This window comes from Sprattus sprattus (assembly GCF_963457725.1).
Source record: "Sprattus sprattus genome assembly, chromosome: 7".
NCBI classification, from domain to species: domain Eukaryota; kingdom Metazoa; phylum Chordata; class Actinopteri; order Clupeiformes; family Clupeidae; genus Sprattus; species Sprattus sprattus.
Genome location: NC_137926.1, coordinates 33,890,086 through 33,905,692, shown reverse-complemented (window position 1 = coordinate 33,905,692; position 15,607 = coordinate 33,890,086). Strand labels below are relative to the sequence as shown.

Sequence of the window (15,607 nt, the reverse complement as noted above, 5' to 3'; positions counted from 1 at the left end):
GAAAAGGATCTGTGAGATTAGTCATATTGTCACTTTATCTGAGGAGTAAACTCTACAGTGAAACATCTCTTCACCTCTGAGTACTGTGGGTCTTCAGACTGGTCCTCAGCACTTTTGAACAGTTTCACTGCCTGAAGATAGCTTTTCATTAGTCGGAGTTTCTCTTCAGGGAAGTCTGAGAAAAGAAAACAAATATTCTCTCAAAAATGAAAACTAAACACTCATTCAAAGAAGGCACATTCATTGAAACAGATGTTTTAAGGATTCTCAGATGGCCAAATGTATATCCCTTACTTGTGTGTTTAAAGTGCTTGAGTGTGACCTCATCGACAGGGAAGAAGCTAACGGTGGCGTTGTACTCAGGGCACATGTTGGCGATGGTGGTCCTGTCAGAGGCAGACAGCTGACAAACCCCAGGACCAAAGAACTCCACAAACTTTCCGGAGATGCCTGCTTGGCGGAGGTGCTGAAAAGGTATATGTACATTTGTTATATAGTTGCACTGAGTAAACTGACTTATAAGCAAACTTAAGCAGAAACATTACAAGGGGATTAACAGAGACGTGGCGTGGTTATAAATGGTCAATATTATATTGATGTGTAAACGTCATGGGTAAATGCATATATTAAAAAAACACATTCTCATTCACTGGCATGTAGGTAGTTAGCATTCTTTTACTTGTAAGAAGACACACACATATACACAGATTAAACACTTCTCCCAGGCCACAATCAGCTGACTACAACTACTTAAATCAAAAGTCAATACCTTTGTGATCCCCAAGACTATGTCAATTGATGTGGCTAACGTGTTGATGGTGCCAACCAGCTTACATCCAACCACCTTTGGAAGAGTGAAGGTGACCGGCTGGCCCAGCATCACTGCCTCAGACTCTATGCCTCCGACTCCTAGAGGAACACACATGGCCAATGAATATGGTTAGTAACTCAGTAAACATGTTAAGTTTAGTACCGTCAAACCTCCAATAACAGGACACACATGGCCAATGAATATGTTTAGTAACTCAGTAAAGATGTTTAGTTCCTTCAAACCTCCAAAAACAGCCGGTGCATTGACTTGACTGAATGTACCTGTGCTATGTTCCGTTTCCATACCTCCATGAGTATACATATACGCAGTACACAGTACACACTTACTAGGTACGCATATTCTCAGCAGGTGAGTGTTGTTCCAAATCTAATACTCCGTGGTGCACTTACCGGAAATTAACTACAGTCCCGGGTGGGGGGATAGCCAGCTGCTTAGCATAACTGCCATTCAGAACCAATGGTAATGCTACCAAGCTAGGCTAGCTAGGTATGCTAACTGTCCGTATACATCGTTAAAAACCACCAAAATACTCATGTCACTGGCTTTAATTTGAGAATGACATGTTAGTAGTACATTTAATATCAGTACAGTTGTTTAATTACTACTGTAGCCTTGTGGTCTTCTGACTCGTAGCCACCGTAGCCATTATGTCCGCCATTGATTTCGAAATAAAACGCAAAGCTCTGCCTGGCTCCGTCTCTTCCGCTACGTAGACAAGATGGCGGCCGTTGAGAATGGAAAGTGTACCCTGGTTCCACACTCAGCTTTTTGTCCGTTATGAGTACACATACGGGTCCTTTGGGTATACTTCTTTTCGCCGCGATCAAAATCGGAACACCCTACATACTCAAACTAAGGATGGTAGGTACGGAGGGTATGGAAAACAGAACAGAGCCCTGGCCTTTATTGGAGAGCAGCAATAACAATAGCCTGGCGTTTATCTCATTTACAGCCCTCTGACTAGCACACTTTATCATTTGGACAGAAATATAAACGCAGTGTTACAGACTTCTTCCTGCAGACTAGCCCATGGCTTGTGTTGCCTTAGCATTACCTCTAGAAACTAGATCTCAAATGCTATATTTTTTGCGATTTCAAGGATTTCAGGTAATTACAATTGTGGGTTGCAATTTTCTCTTATTGCTGCAATATTTCCACATATTTGATCATGACAAGCAGTCATGATGAAACCAGATCTGGACAGTCAAAAAGTTCATTCACTGTCCAAGAGTTAATGCACTAGTTCACTAAGTTCAATTTAGTGAAGTCTAGTTTAACACACAACCCTAACCCAGGTCTAGCCCTTACCCTAATTATAACATTCATAGCCAAGAGATGACCATATACTTCATCCAGACTATACAGATGTCTGCTTCAGCTGAAAGTCAACCTGGTCAACCAATGGGAATGAAACCTAGTCAACCAATGGGAATGAAACCTAGTCAACCAATGGGAATGAAACCTAGTCAACCAATGGGAGTAAAACATAGTCTACCAATGGGCATTAAACCTAGTCAACCAATGGGAATTAAACCTAGTCTACCAATGGGCATTAAACCTAGTCAACCAATGGGAATTAAACCTAGTCTACCAATGGGCATTAAACCTAGTCTACCAATGTGAATGAAACTAAATTACTTTTTGCCCAGCTTTTATTTGACTGCATACACAGAATACCTGGCTACTACTGACCAGCAAAACTGGCTAATAATGGAGGTTTTACAATATTCAAGACAGTACGAAAAACAGATGCAAAAAATGTATTATAATTTGTTTCTCACCCCAGCCCAGAATGCCAAGGCCATTTATCATGGTAGTGTGCGAGTCGGTCCCAACTACACTGTCAGGAAATAAGAGTCCATGTCTCTCTTGAACCACCTGGGATGTATACTCCAAATTCACCTGGTGAGCTGTACCAACATCAGGAGGGATAACATTCACATTGCTGAACGTGTTGGAGCACCACTAGAGAGGAAAAGTCACACAGAATGGGAAAAGGAGTTAATTAGTGTGGACAAAGAATACCTGTCCAATGGCAAATGCATGAGAATAATATGGGGCGTAGGGCTGGGTATCACTAGGTACCCCACGATACGATACTATCACGATATTTTACCCACGATAACGATACTATCACGATACAGCGATTATCGATATATTGCAAGAAATTTCACCCACGGTACATCACAATATCTGTGTCACTGAAGAAATTCAGAATGTATTAATTGCACTGAATCCATTTCACATGAATTACACATGAATTGCACGAAAAAACAAGAATCAAGAAAAAACAAGTAAAATAAAGTGAACTGCACAGTGTACAGAATGATGCAAAGTAATGCTTCAAAAATGTTTTCTGCAAAGTAACAGAAAATTAGAAAACAAAATAAATGCAGAAAACATATTTCAGTGCTTAGTTATCAACTTTTCTGTAAACAATGGACACAGTGCTGCTGAACAAGCAGAATCAAATTGTTTTATGAAAACTTTGTTCTTTGTGAACACAGAGCATTTAACCTATTATTAGTATTTAAATTCTGTAAAATTCAACTAAATCTGTAATGTGCAAAATAACAGGTCTGTAGGCAAAGGTTTTCAGGCATTACTTAGTTGATAGTACTACCACTGACCTGTAAAGTATATGGTCCTACCGTTATGTTGTTGGATTCGTGACATTTAAAGCAATGCCTAATAACTGCTAAAACCTGTGCTACCACCTTGCATGTCTAGCAGTGATCAAGGAATGTAACGTGAACTGCGAACTAGACAAAATGATATTGTATACAGTCACATCAAACCATCTCCCTATTTCATGTGACAATAAAAAGCCGTAACTGCTGTGACGTGAAGCATTAAATTAAACATTAACATAGCTAGCTGCGTGCATTATCACAGGCAGTAAACCACATCCGAGATGCTGGGATGTTGCCAACAAGAAGCATTGGTCAATCAACCTGCCTAGCACAGACGCTAGTTAGGCCCCTTAAGATTAGAAACGTGGGCTGCATAGATACCTATTCTGTAATCCAAATAAACGTGCCTGTGAAAACTATCGCCGTCCGCAATAGCTAACGTTAGCAAATGAATGCGTCGGGGGCTTCAGTATTGCATATAATAACAAGAGCAATCCGAGATTTCTGACCTCCAGCAAGGAGGTACACAAATCCGGATCCAGAATCCGGATCCAGAATCCAGATCCGGATCATCCTGAAATTTTAATGGGGATGTCCCAGGACCAAGATCCACCTCTGGTAAAAATTTCAGACATAGACGGCCAAAATTAATTAACGGACCCGATCGCATAACCTCCTTGCTGGAGGTAATAATCCTATGAATTACATGTTAATGTTAAATCGAAAACAAGATTGTAATACAGAAAGGCAGCTGAACGTAAAATGCATTGCCAGTAACATCTAAACATCTGAATGTGTCATTTCCAGAACATATAACTTCGCAGGTAACGTTTTTGTGTCTCCCTCTTCTTCTTTTTTTTTTCCACTGACTGCAGTGGACTTCACTCTAATTAATAAGCACACTCATGTGGGGTCTTGAAGTAATGACTCTGTAGATTTAATCTGTTGCGGGTTTTTGTGAGAGAATCTGTTTAGAACGGCTGTATGTTTATTGTTTAAATATCGATATTTGGCGTCAGCATATCGATAACGTCCCGCAAGACGAAATATCGCGATATGTCGTAATATCGATATTTTGGCACACCCCTAATGGGGCTTTTGGGGTGTTTGTGCCAAATCAACTTTCCAGACAAAAATCACTTGATCATACATCAGAAGATGATAAATGAGAAACTGTAACTGTTAAAAAGAGAACTGTTTTCAATAAACCAACCAACATATGGTGTGAATGAATGCCATAACTGACATGTGTTCTGCTTCATAGCTCTGCTTCTCCTTGTAATAGTAAGCATACCTAGCCTGCAAAGAGCCAGCTCGTAGCTCGGGGGCCCTCTCCTCAGACCTGATCTCATCATGCTGCTCTGGGCCATGGCTGAAAGCACAACACCTACCTGTGGCTTAAATGTGTCTGGGAAATATCTGTCCTACCTCTTTATTTAATTATCAATGTCCAAAACATAAATGTTATTGTCTGAAGTATGCAAGGTCAAACCTGTTTAACCTAGGGTAATTTTGGAGTGAAGTCCTGTGAGCAGATGAGGGTAAATTGTGTTGGTGACAATCACTAGCATTTGATGAAACAACCCCTTGGCAACTGTTAAGTATGTGGGTGGATAAATTCTGTTTCGGGAAATATGAATGAATGAAGAATGGATTACCCTTTATATGACAACGGTTCAAAGTATACCTCATAATACACTTTGAAGCATTTAAATAAATGCAAACAGTAGCTTTAGGAATAGCATGCAGTATCCAAACTTAGGCATGATTGAACATCTGTAGATGAAGTTGTTGGTTTACAGTATGACGGCAGGGTAACATTACCTTCAAAAACTGCAGCCTCTCCTTATTACGGATGAGCTCCATCTCTTGGTTCTTGAGAGTTGTTTCTGGCCTATATGTAAAGTTTTGGGTAGAGGTTATTTTAAGTTCTCTTGGTGAAATTACCAATATTTAAAATCATTTGGGGAAAAAACAAATATACCAATTCCAGACCATAGCATATCATTTTCAAGTCCATACGACTTTTAGCATGATTTGAAACTAATCAACAGGTGCCATACTCTTTAATTATACTGTTGTAATGGATACATATCTGGCTTATTACCTCCGCCAAGGAGGTTATGTTTTCGCCCCTGTATGTTTGTTTGTTTGTTTGTTTGTTTGTTTGTTAGAAGGATTACGCAGAAACGCATGGACCGATTTCCATCAAACTTTGTGGGGAGATTGGGTACTATAATGGCAATAATTGATTAGATTTTCAGATGTCAAGGTCAAAGGTCAAGGTCACAAGGCGGAGGTTTGCATTCTCTGAATGCTCCCATTCTTGTATTTTCATATTTTCATTTTTAATGAAAAAGTAGTGAAAACCTGGGGCGTTTGACTGGTAGTTTACCTGTAAGGGTTTTTGTGTGTATGAAATGTGTGGAGGTTACATGTTTCTACTACCACGTCAATAAGTAAGGGATAATGTATAGAACGCAGGTCATTGTCGGGAAAATAAGCCCCGACAGGGCGAACAGCACCCCGACGCGAAGCGAAGGGGTGTTGATTCACCGTGAAGGGGCTTATTTTCCCGACAATGACCGGCGTTCTATACATTATCCCGCTTATTATACGGCTAAAACTAAAAAAATTACTTAACACAGTGTGTCTTTTAACAATGTATTTGCTTTTGTTACTATACGTAGTGAGGTTAAAAAGCAGAGAAATAGTTCGCCAAAGACGTTGAACTTCAAAGACAGTTGAACATTCTTTAGAACACAGCTGCTCAACCGTCCGCTGAAACTCCCTTGATAAGTTACCGTACTACTTGCGGAGTGCTACGAAAGATGTGAATCAGAGGCAAAAAGGCCACTTTCCTTGACAGCGGTCATTAACTGCATAGCAACGGTCAGTTATCGGAAAATAGTTGACCGCAGAACGTTGGGAAGCCCCATTCAAGTGAATGGAGCATTCTACAGCATTAAGAAGAGCCGTGTAATAAGGGAATATTAAAGCCTGATTGGACAGCACTGAAAAAATTTAAATAAATCTTAAGTATAGGCAACATTTTTTTTAACTAGTTACAGATTCAGAAGACATTACATTGTACAAACAGGATGTACATCATGTGGTACTAGTACTTACTCAGAAACAGGCTGGAGATGGAATGGACAGAGCAGAGGAGTGTTCTCTATCTGTTGTACCGAAGGGAGTTTGCCCGAGCTGAGAGGTGAATCACTACAGCTCCCCCTGCTGCAGCCACGCTGCCTGCCACACTGAAGTCCTTGCTGCACTGGTCTAGCAGGAGAGGAGTCGACAGGAACGCCATGACCTTTACCTCCACCAGGGTTTGGGGCATTCTGAATAGCACTAAAGAGGACACAGAATATATACAATTAGAAACGGAAGTCCTCCTTAACCAAGCCAACAGAACTTGCAATTTAGCAGTAGGCAGCAGGTTTATTTCAGAAGGATTGAGATTTATTTCTTGACATTCTTTACATTCTGATAGCAATGAATAAACTAGAAAATGCATTTCCTGAAGGAAATACCAGTGCATGAAATGCAAAAGTTAAGAAAGGAAGAGTGAAAGAAGGAAAGAAGAAAGAAAAGGAGAGTAGGGTTGTGCCGATCATCGTCCATCGTCATTTTTGACCCACCATCACGATGGATGGTAACCATCGTGATGCCACGCCCCCCCATATGAATTAAAGTCAGGCATGAAAATTAAATAGGCTACTGCTACAATATGCCTAATTGGCTTATTCTTATACAATTTATTATTATTATTATTATTATTATTAGGGTATTATGTCTAGGTTACAGCTTTTCATCGTTTTTCCCACGTCAAACATTTCATGTCATCCACGTTAACTAAGCCTGCTCCTGCGCTACCAGCAGCATTACTCTATAGCAAATGACTGCTGACAGGGCAGTGTCCTAGCGTAACTGCTAGGTCAGTTATCTGACAGTGTCAAACATCGGCAATGCTGTTAAACAATCAAAATGCTAAGTTTAATAATGGTTTAACAATCAATGTGCTCATTGTAGTAGCTAATGGATTAAAATGACAACGTGAACGTTTGCCAAAAACACACGCAGTCAGATAATTAACACCATAACGATAGCTGTCTAGCTAGCTAGCGAATAGCTAACGTTAGCTAGTTTAAACCAGAGATAACTTGCCCAAGCCTAGCATAACATCAGTCGTGAAAGTAAGACGGTACTCACACAATGACAAAAATGTGAATAATGAGTTTGTCTATGACCATGTAGGCTTAGTTTATAACTTTAGCAGAGGAAAATTCAAACCTAACAAGTTCCATTTGGGAGACACAGGGGTAAACTGTCCCCCGCGCCCCTTGTCATTTCAAGCTAGCTGTAGAGAAGGCACTTCCAACACCGAGTCACCAGCAAATAGACCAGCAGTGGTCAGAAACAATGTACTGTTCGAGGTTTTACATATGGGGGTTTTATATAAAATACGGTAGCCGTAATGCTGCAAACGGCGCTGCTTTGTAGTTTAACAAAGTCGTACTAAAACATTTTGACAGAGCGCAACCAGAATTAAGCTTGTCACCATGTTGGTTATTAATAGTATTATTATTGAGTCATGAGTAGTAGGCTACAACCCCCCCCCCCCCCCCGACGAGACGATATCATCGTCCATCACAATGTTTCAATGTAAACATCGTCTTCTGCCAAATAAGGAGACATCACCCAACCCTAAAGGAGAGTAAAAGAAGGATGGAAGAGTGGAAGAAGGAAAGAAGAGTGAAGAAAGACAAGAAGAGTGAAAGAAGGGAAGAAGAGTGGAACAAGAAAAGAAGAAAAGAAAGAAGAGTAAAAGAAGAAAGGACAGAAGAGTAAATAAAGGAAAGAAGAGTGAAAGAAGGGAAGAAGAAAGGAAAGAAAAGTGAAAGAACGAAAGATGAGTGGAAAAAGGAAAGAAGAGTGGAAGAAGAAAAGAAAGAAGAGTGAAAGAAGGAAAGCAGTGTTGAAGAAGGGAAGAAAAGTAGAAGAAGGAAAGAAGAGGGGAAGAAGGAAAGAAGAAAGGAAAGAATAGTTGAAGAAGGAAAGAAGAGTGAAAGAAGAAAAGAAAGAAGAGTGAAAGAAGAAAAGAAGAGTGGAAGAAGGAAAGAAGAGTGAACAAGAGTGGCTCTGGATAAAGCCAGTAAATAGAGAGTGAAGAGGGAAAATATTAAAGAAGGAAAGAAAAAAGACTGAAGCAAAGAGATGGAGTGTGAGAGAAAGTAGAGTGAGAGGGATAGAGAGAAAGAAGGGGAGAGAAAAAAAGTAGAGTATGGAAGGTGTCTCTTAATATTCCTAGTTATACAGTTGAATGGAGAGGGACCGAGAGAAAAGGAGCCTTCGATTTGGCGCAGGTGTCAGTGAAGCACAGGTGCAAGCCAGTTTAAAGACCCTATTATGATGTCATAATGGCCCAATGTAAGTCAATGGGAGAAATTGTATTAGTTTTCCTTTAATATTTTAAAAAGTATAACGTTTAGAAAAGTGAAAATTACATAGCATAAGTGTCCTTTACAAGACCTACGAGCCAAAGTTTGAACGAAGTTTCTAAGTTAAGCGATTCGAGCTGAATTAAGCGCAGAAGTTTGGTACAAAGAATAGCTAGAAAATGCATTTCCTGAAGGAAATACCAGTGCATGAAATGCAAAAGTTAAGAAAGCAAGAAGAAAAGAAAGAAGAGTGAAAGAAGGAAATAAGAAAGGAAAGCAGAGTGAAGAAAGGAGAGAAGAGTGGAAGAAGGAAAGAAGAAAAGAAAGAAGAGTGGAAGAAGGAAAGAAGAGTGGAAGAAGAAAAGAAAGAAGAGTGAAATAATGAAAGAAGAATGGAAAGAAGAGTGAAAGAAGGAAAGAAGAGTGGAAGAAGGAAAGAAGAAAAAAAGGGAAGAGTAAAAGAATGAAAGAAGAAAGGAAAGAAGAGTTAAAGAAGGAAAGAAGAAAGGAATGAAGAGTGAAGAAAGGAAAGAAAAGTGGAAGAAAGAAAAAAGAAAGGCAAGAAGAGTGGAAGAAGAAAAGAAAAATGGAAGAAGGAAAGAAGAAAGGAAAGAAGAGTGGAAGAAGGAAAGAACAAAGGAAAGAAGAGTGGAAGAAGGAAAAAATAGGGAACAAGAGTGGCTCTGGATAAAGAGATAAAGAGAGAGTGAAAATATTGAAAAAAGGAGAAAAAAATGGAGTGAAGAAGAGATATAGAGAGTGAGAGAAAGTAGACTGAGAGGGATAGAGAGAAAGATGGAGAGAAAAAAAGTAGAGAATGGAAGGTGTCTTAATGTTCCTAGTTACAGTTCAATTGAGAGGGACAGAGAGAAGAGGTTCCTTGGATTTGGCGGGATTTGGTGAAGCACAGGTGCAAGCCAGTTTAAGCCAGTTTAAAAACCCTATTATGATGTCATAATGGCCCAATGTAAGTCAATGGGAGAAATTGTATTAGTTTTTCTTTATTTTTTTTTTAAAGTATAAAGTTTAGAAAAATTATAAATACATAGCATAAGTGTCCTTTACAAGACCTACGAGCCAAAGTTTGAATGAAGTTTCTAAGTTAAGCGGTTCGAGCTGAATTAAGCGCAGAAAAAGGTAAGCGGAATAAGAATAAGAAACGAAGGAATAACAATACAGGGCATTTCATGCACTGTAATAAGAAGAAGCCTAGGAATAACAATACAGGGCATTTCATGCACTGTAAAAAGGTAGCCAGGCGCAAAAGTTTTCTGTAGCCCACTGGACGACGAGGGTGCTTCAATAAATATAGTTGAATGTCTCCCGTTGAGTATCTCTGCAACCTGGCAGAGGTAGAGAACAGTCGCTGACAGTGGCTGGGGTGGAGGAGAACCGAACATGTTTAAGGACCAGTGGCGGCTGGTGGTTTTTAAAGTGAGGAAGAAAGGACTGCGCATTTGGTTGCCATTGGCCTGCTTATTCTGTTTGTGGCATAAGTGTGAGATACAAGTTGTTCCAGGGTGTTTTTGTGAACTACAGTACAAAATAGCAGGCAGGGATAAAATTGATACAAAGCCACCTGTGCGGCACCATTGTACTTTGAAAGCTGGTGGGCAGCATGTCTTTGGACTATACAAGGCCAGAAGGAAAGGATGCAAAGCCAATTAGTCAAAATCAGGCCTACTCTTGATTTGAAAAACAAAATACAAAATTCTGGGCCTATCATTGGGCCTATTTCCCCCCTCAATTACTGAAGCTATTGGTTATTATTAGACTAATTACATTTTCAGCTGCAATTGTTTTCAGAAAAATTAAGACACAAGACCAAAAGTGATGCCATTTAAAATGCATCATGCTCTGAATCATTCACTAACATCCTTTCCACACTATTAAACAACAAGTAACAAAGGCAACAAGTAAAAGAACATTATTTTGCAACAATTAACATTCATCAACATTGTTTGTGGCAAATGTGGATGTTAATGGATGCTTCAGAGTGTTGATCAATGTGCATTGATCACTTAGGGGTGGACTAAGTTTTACTAAATGTAATATTAAACAGAAAAGTATGTTTATGTTTAGGCTATGTGTCTGTCTGAGCAGATGTTTTAAGCTTATATAAAACAAATAGGCCTATGGAAAAAGTACAAACCCTGAGTAAATTACCTTTGTTCTCTAAAATTGCAAAAACAAAAAATTCCTATAATTGCTGCTCAGATTATGCCAGATTATTACAGCTATCACTCAAAGTAGCCTAATATCAGGCCAATGCCCAAGTGACAACGTAGGCTAATTAGAATAGATACGAAACACATCTCGTTCTGAAACATTCATTAACAATTTCCATTCAGAATGTCAGCTGAACAAGAACATTCAGACTAACAGAACAAAACAATATAGATAGGCGGTTTGTAATGGTACCAGTGAGCCATGAGTATTTTGCATACCGGTTAGCATTAACGGCAGCGGTTTTACCAGTGGGTTTACTGACTACTAATGGTTGCTGTATTTCTGTTCGACAGGGAATTCTCTCATTTGTTTACGGGGGAATTTGTTATTTTCCTGAACTATGCAGCCAACATAACCATGTACCTGTAGCTACCTTACGTATTAGCTCAACACCAATGTTAGCTACCTTACGTATTAGCTCAACACCAATGTTAGCTACACTCTGTAAAATAGTAGACTATGTAGCTATGTTGACACAAAGCTTGTATGTAATTTAGCCTATATGTGTGTGCATGTTCGTGGGAGTGGTGTCAGGCAGTGCACATTCAAGTGTTTTGGAGGAATGCCTTTAACCGTCCAAACTGCACCTTAAGATGGGAGATGGGAGTTTTACCATTTGCTGAAGTCAACTGGTAGTGCATGGTCTATCAGCAGGTCTATTGGACATTTGGGGTTGACAAGGTTAGGGTTGACACCAAGCTTAGCAACAGCATCCCTCATTGCTGCAAGATCCACCATGGCAGGAATGCCCCTGTGCATCAATCACAAATAAGAACATTTTAAAATCATAACATGGTGAGAAGTAGCGTGGTAATAATCTTAACAGGTAGCCCTTATCCAGGCAGCATACTAATATCAACAGGTAGTCCTTATCCAAGCAGCATACTAATATCAACAGGTAGTCCTTATTCAGACGGCATACTAATATCAACAGTCCTTATCCAGACAGCATACTATATCAACAGGTAGTCCTTATCCAGGCAGCATACTAATATCAACAGGTAGTCATTATCCAGGCAGTATACTAATACCAACAGGTAGTCCTTATCCAGACAGCATACTGATATCAACAGGAAGTCCTTATCCAGGCAGCATACTAATATCAACAGGTAGTCCTTATTCAGGCAGCATACTAATATCAACAGGTAGTCCTTATCCAGGCAGCATACTAATATCAACAGGTAGTCCTTATCCAGGCAGCATACTAATATCAACAGGTAGTCCTTATCCAGACGGCATATTAACATCAACAGGTTGTCCTTATCCAGGCGGCATACTCACGTAAAGTCCTGGAAAAGGACACGGGCTGGGGCAAAGGGCACTTCTGCTACATTCTGCTGATGTTTCCAATCTAGTATGTTAAGCACATCCTCCTCCTTGATATAAAAGCCATCACACTTCCGTATAGCTGCCTCCAGAAGGACACGGATTGACAAGGGCAATTCCTCTGGAAAAGAAAGAACAACGAAGAGTTCAATTGGTAGGACACACAACAATGTGCAAATAATTTTGCTTTTCTGACATCTGTTTCAAGATTACGAATTTGGCAGATGCTTTTGTTCACAGTGACTTGCAGTGTTTTGTGTCATAATCAAATTCTAGTCAAAACATAGATAATTACTACTACTAGAACTGATAATAACACAACCAAAAACAAATTACAAAAAACATTGAATTGCTTCTCCAAACAGACATGTTTTTCACTTACCATATCTTGGATCATTTAGTTTCAGTGGATTGAAATACTGGCTGTCATTGTTTTCACCCTGAAGGGTGTCAATCAGGTGGCTAAAAGGATTTCCTGAGAGGGTGGGAGGGAAGAATGTGAAAATAATCAACATGTGTATGTATTTATGTATGTGTAGATTCATTTCCTTGTATGCTAGCAATAGCCAATCTCATAAAAAAAGATACACAAAACAGTAGGGTGAATCCGCCATGACTGACGTTACAAATTGGGTGGTCGCTGTACAGCTGCCATGGTTTATTAAGTTTCAAACCTTAGGTCTACGGCTAACAGGTTATGGCTAACCTGACCCTTGCTTGACATGGAGAAAATGTCAATTGATCTTAGGCTATGTGCTTGTAATGTCAATTAGCTATGTGCTTGTTTGTCCTGTAGTGGAAGTTTGGAGCTTGACTGGCATTACAATATATGGGCATGTAAAATGTCTAGCCAAAGTTGTCTTCAAACTATTGGAAGTAGAAAATTGCATCTAGCACATTTTAAAGACAATACAATCAGAGTTTACAATTAAATAACTAAAGCACAAAATGATTCTCAATACATCTAAAGAGCTTTCAAATACAGGGGAACTCCATTGTTAATGGCCATCTTACATTTATGTCCCTGTCACAGTATAAAATGCGTGCTAAACTGCCCTCAAGTGTCCTTTCGGGAACCAAAACACGTGCTAAAGGGTTCCCTTGGGAACCAAACCGCGTGCTAGAGTGCCCTCAAGTGTTCCTTTGGGGGCCAAAACGCGTGCTAAACTGCCCTCAAGTGCTCTCTCGGGCACCAAAACGCATGTTAAACTGCCCTCAAGTGTCCTCTCGGGAACCAAAACACGTGCTAAAGGGCCCCTTGGGAACCAAAACGCGTGCTAGAGTTCCCTCAAGTGTCCCTTTGGAAACCAAAACGCGTGCTAAACTGCCCTCTAGTGCCCTTTCGGGTGCCAAAACGCGTGCTAAACTGCCCTCCAGAGTGACCTGACCCTGCCATCACAGAAACTATCGGGCATTATCTTATTATGCTGCTATTAGTCTGTCTACACCGGTCCACCGCCACCATTAAAATGTAATTGTCCCTGGGCCTAACACTTTTTTGGAGGGAAACCCTGTGTAGCGGAGTTAATAATTCCACTTGCCATTAAAAAATGTCTTTTCATTTAGCTAGTCAGACAGGCTTTTCCATGTAACACAAGCGCCATCTATTGGTGCAATTCTGCAGACTTCAGGGCACGTTCTTACATACCATCACCAGTCTGCAGTAGCCCGTTTAGTGGTAAGTCACATATACTGAGCTCCACTATTATAGCTAGATAAATGTGTTGTAATTTGTGATTGTAACTGTAATAATATGTTAGTATGCATGCATTAAATACACACGGGAGGTCTTTAATTTTATATTAGAGACCATTTTGTTTTGTTTCTTTTGTTTTAGCTTTAAAGTGAAATAGCTCACCACATTGTGCTAGCTTGCTAGTTTAGTTGTAGTAGCTCGAGAACTTTTATGCTATACCTGTGAAAAGGGAGCAGTGAACTGAATAATTTCTGGTTTCATAGTGCTAACTGGAGCTCTCTATATAACAACTGACTGTGAGACACGCTTGTTCTGCTATTCATCAAAATAAATGGCTGTGGTAGCCAAAGAGATTCAGCGCCGTCTGTTATCACAACGCAAGAGAGAGTATACACGCTACACCTGCATATTCTATGATTACAGATTAAGAATGCCCAGTAAAGAAAGAAAACAGAAAGCTGTTAAAAAGCAGCTGGAAACTGCTGCAAAAGGCAGCTTGTCTTTGAAAGATTGGATCCAAGGAAACAAAGGAGATCATGATAGAGGTATGTGTAGGCTTATAGGCTACTCCTCACTGTTAGTATTGTATCACACAGAGCCTGTTTGGATTATCACAGAGAATTTGATGCTAACATGATCAAGAATGCTTAATTTTTTTACAGAAAAATGGTTCTCAAGGTTTTATTCACCAGCATCTGAATTGACCAACCGTAGACCTTCGTTGGCCTACTATTTGATAATACATTTGGGCCACTTATCATACAATATACAGTACACAGTACAATTATATTCAACTAGTACAGTACTATTGTTATTTGCTCTATCTTAGATAAAGACAATACAGAAAGTGGTGATGGAGATACCAGAGAGCCGAGGGATACAAGGCAGATAGAGGATAAAGAAGATGAAAATATTCAGGAGGAAAATGATGATGAAATCAGGGAGGAAGAAGTTAAAGGCACAGAACAGACAGATATTGATATGGAGGGAAATGGTGATGATGAAGACAGAGAGAAGGGACATGAGGATGATATGGAGAGGAATAGAGAGGATGAAGACAGCGAGAGGGGAAATGAGGATGATATGGAGGGAAATAGTGATGATGAAGACAGAGAGAAGACTGACAACAGTGATATGGAGAGAAGTGATGATGAAGTTGAAGACATACAAGAGAAAATAGATGACGATACAACAAATACAAATTATGCCCTCCTATCTTCATTAAAACATCCCACTGATCCAGCACATGTTCAAAAGCACAGCAAAGATCACTCTAACAGATTTGTTGAGTTTTGTTGAGTTTTGTTGCTTCATTGGACCTTGTCAGCCAGCTGAAGGTTTCCCAAAAACTGAGGGGCGTTCATTCCACAGGGAGTGGTATCAAGACAATCCCTGGCTAGAATATTCTGTGGAAAGTGATTCCATGTTTTGTTTTAGTTGCCGACTT

General features: G+C 39.8%; 1 protein-coding gene across 1 annotated transcript in view; it reads right to left on the bottom strand.

Annotated features, from left to right (window-relative positions):
• Nucleotides 1-15,607, bottom strand: part of ireb2 (iron-responsive element binding protein 2) — a 41,418-nt gene that overhangs the window by 13,970 nt on the left and 11,841 nt on the right. The window contains exons 2-10 of the mRNA XM_080841958.1: nucleotides 12,847-12,939; nucleotides 12,420-12,585; nucleotides 11,752-11,889; nucleotides 6,595-6,819; nucleotides 5,290-5,359; nucleotides 2,614-2,797; nucleotides 770-909; nucleotides 295-466; nucleotides 75-175 (exon numbers count right to left, since the gene is read on the bottom strand). Of these exons, the coding sequence (XP_080698084.1) occupies nucleotides 75-175; nucleotides 295-466; nucleotides 770-909; nucleotides 2,614-2,797; nucleotides 5,290-5,359; nucleotides 6,595-6,819; nucleotides 11,752-11,889; nucleotides 12,420-12,585; nucleotides 12,847-12,939 (1,289 nt within the window). The remainder of the gene's footprint in view (nucleotides 1-74; nucleotides 176-294; nucleotides 467-769; nucleotides 910-2,613; nucleotides 2,798-5,289; nucleotides 5,360-6,594; nucleotides 6,820-11,751; nucleotides 11,890-12,419; nucleotides 12,586-12,846; nucleotides 12,940-15,607) is intronic.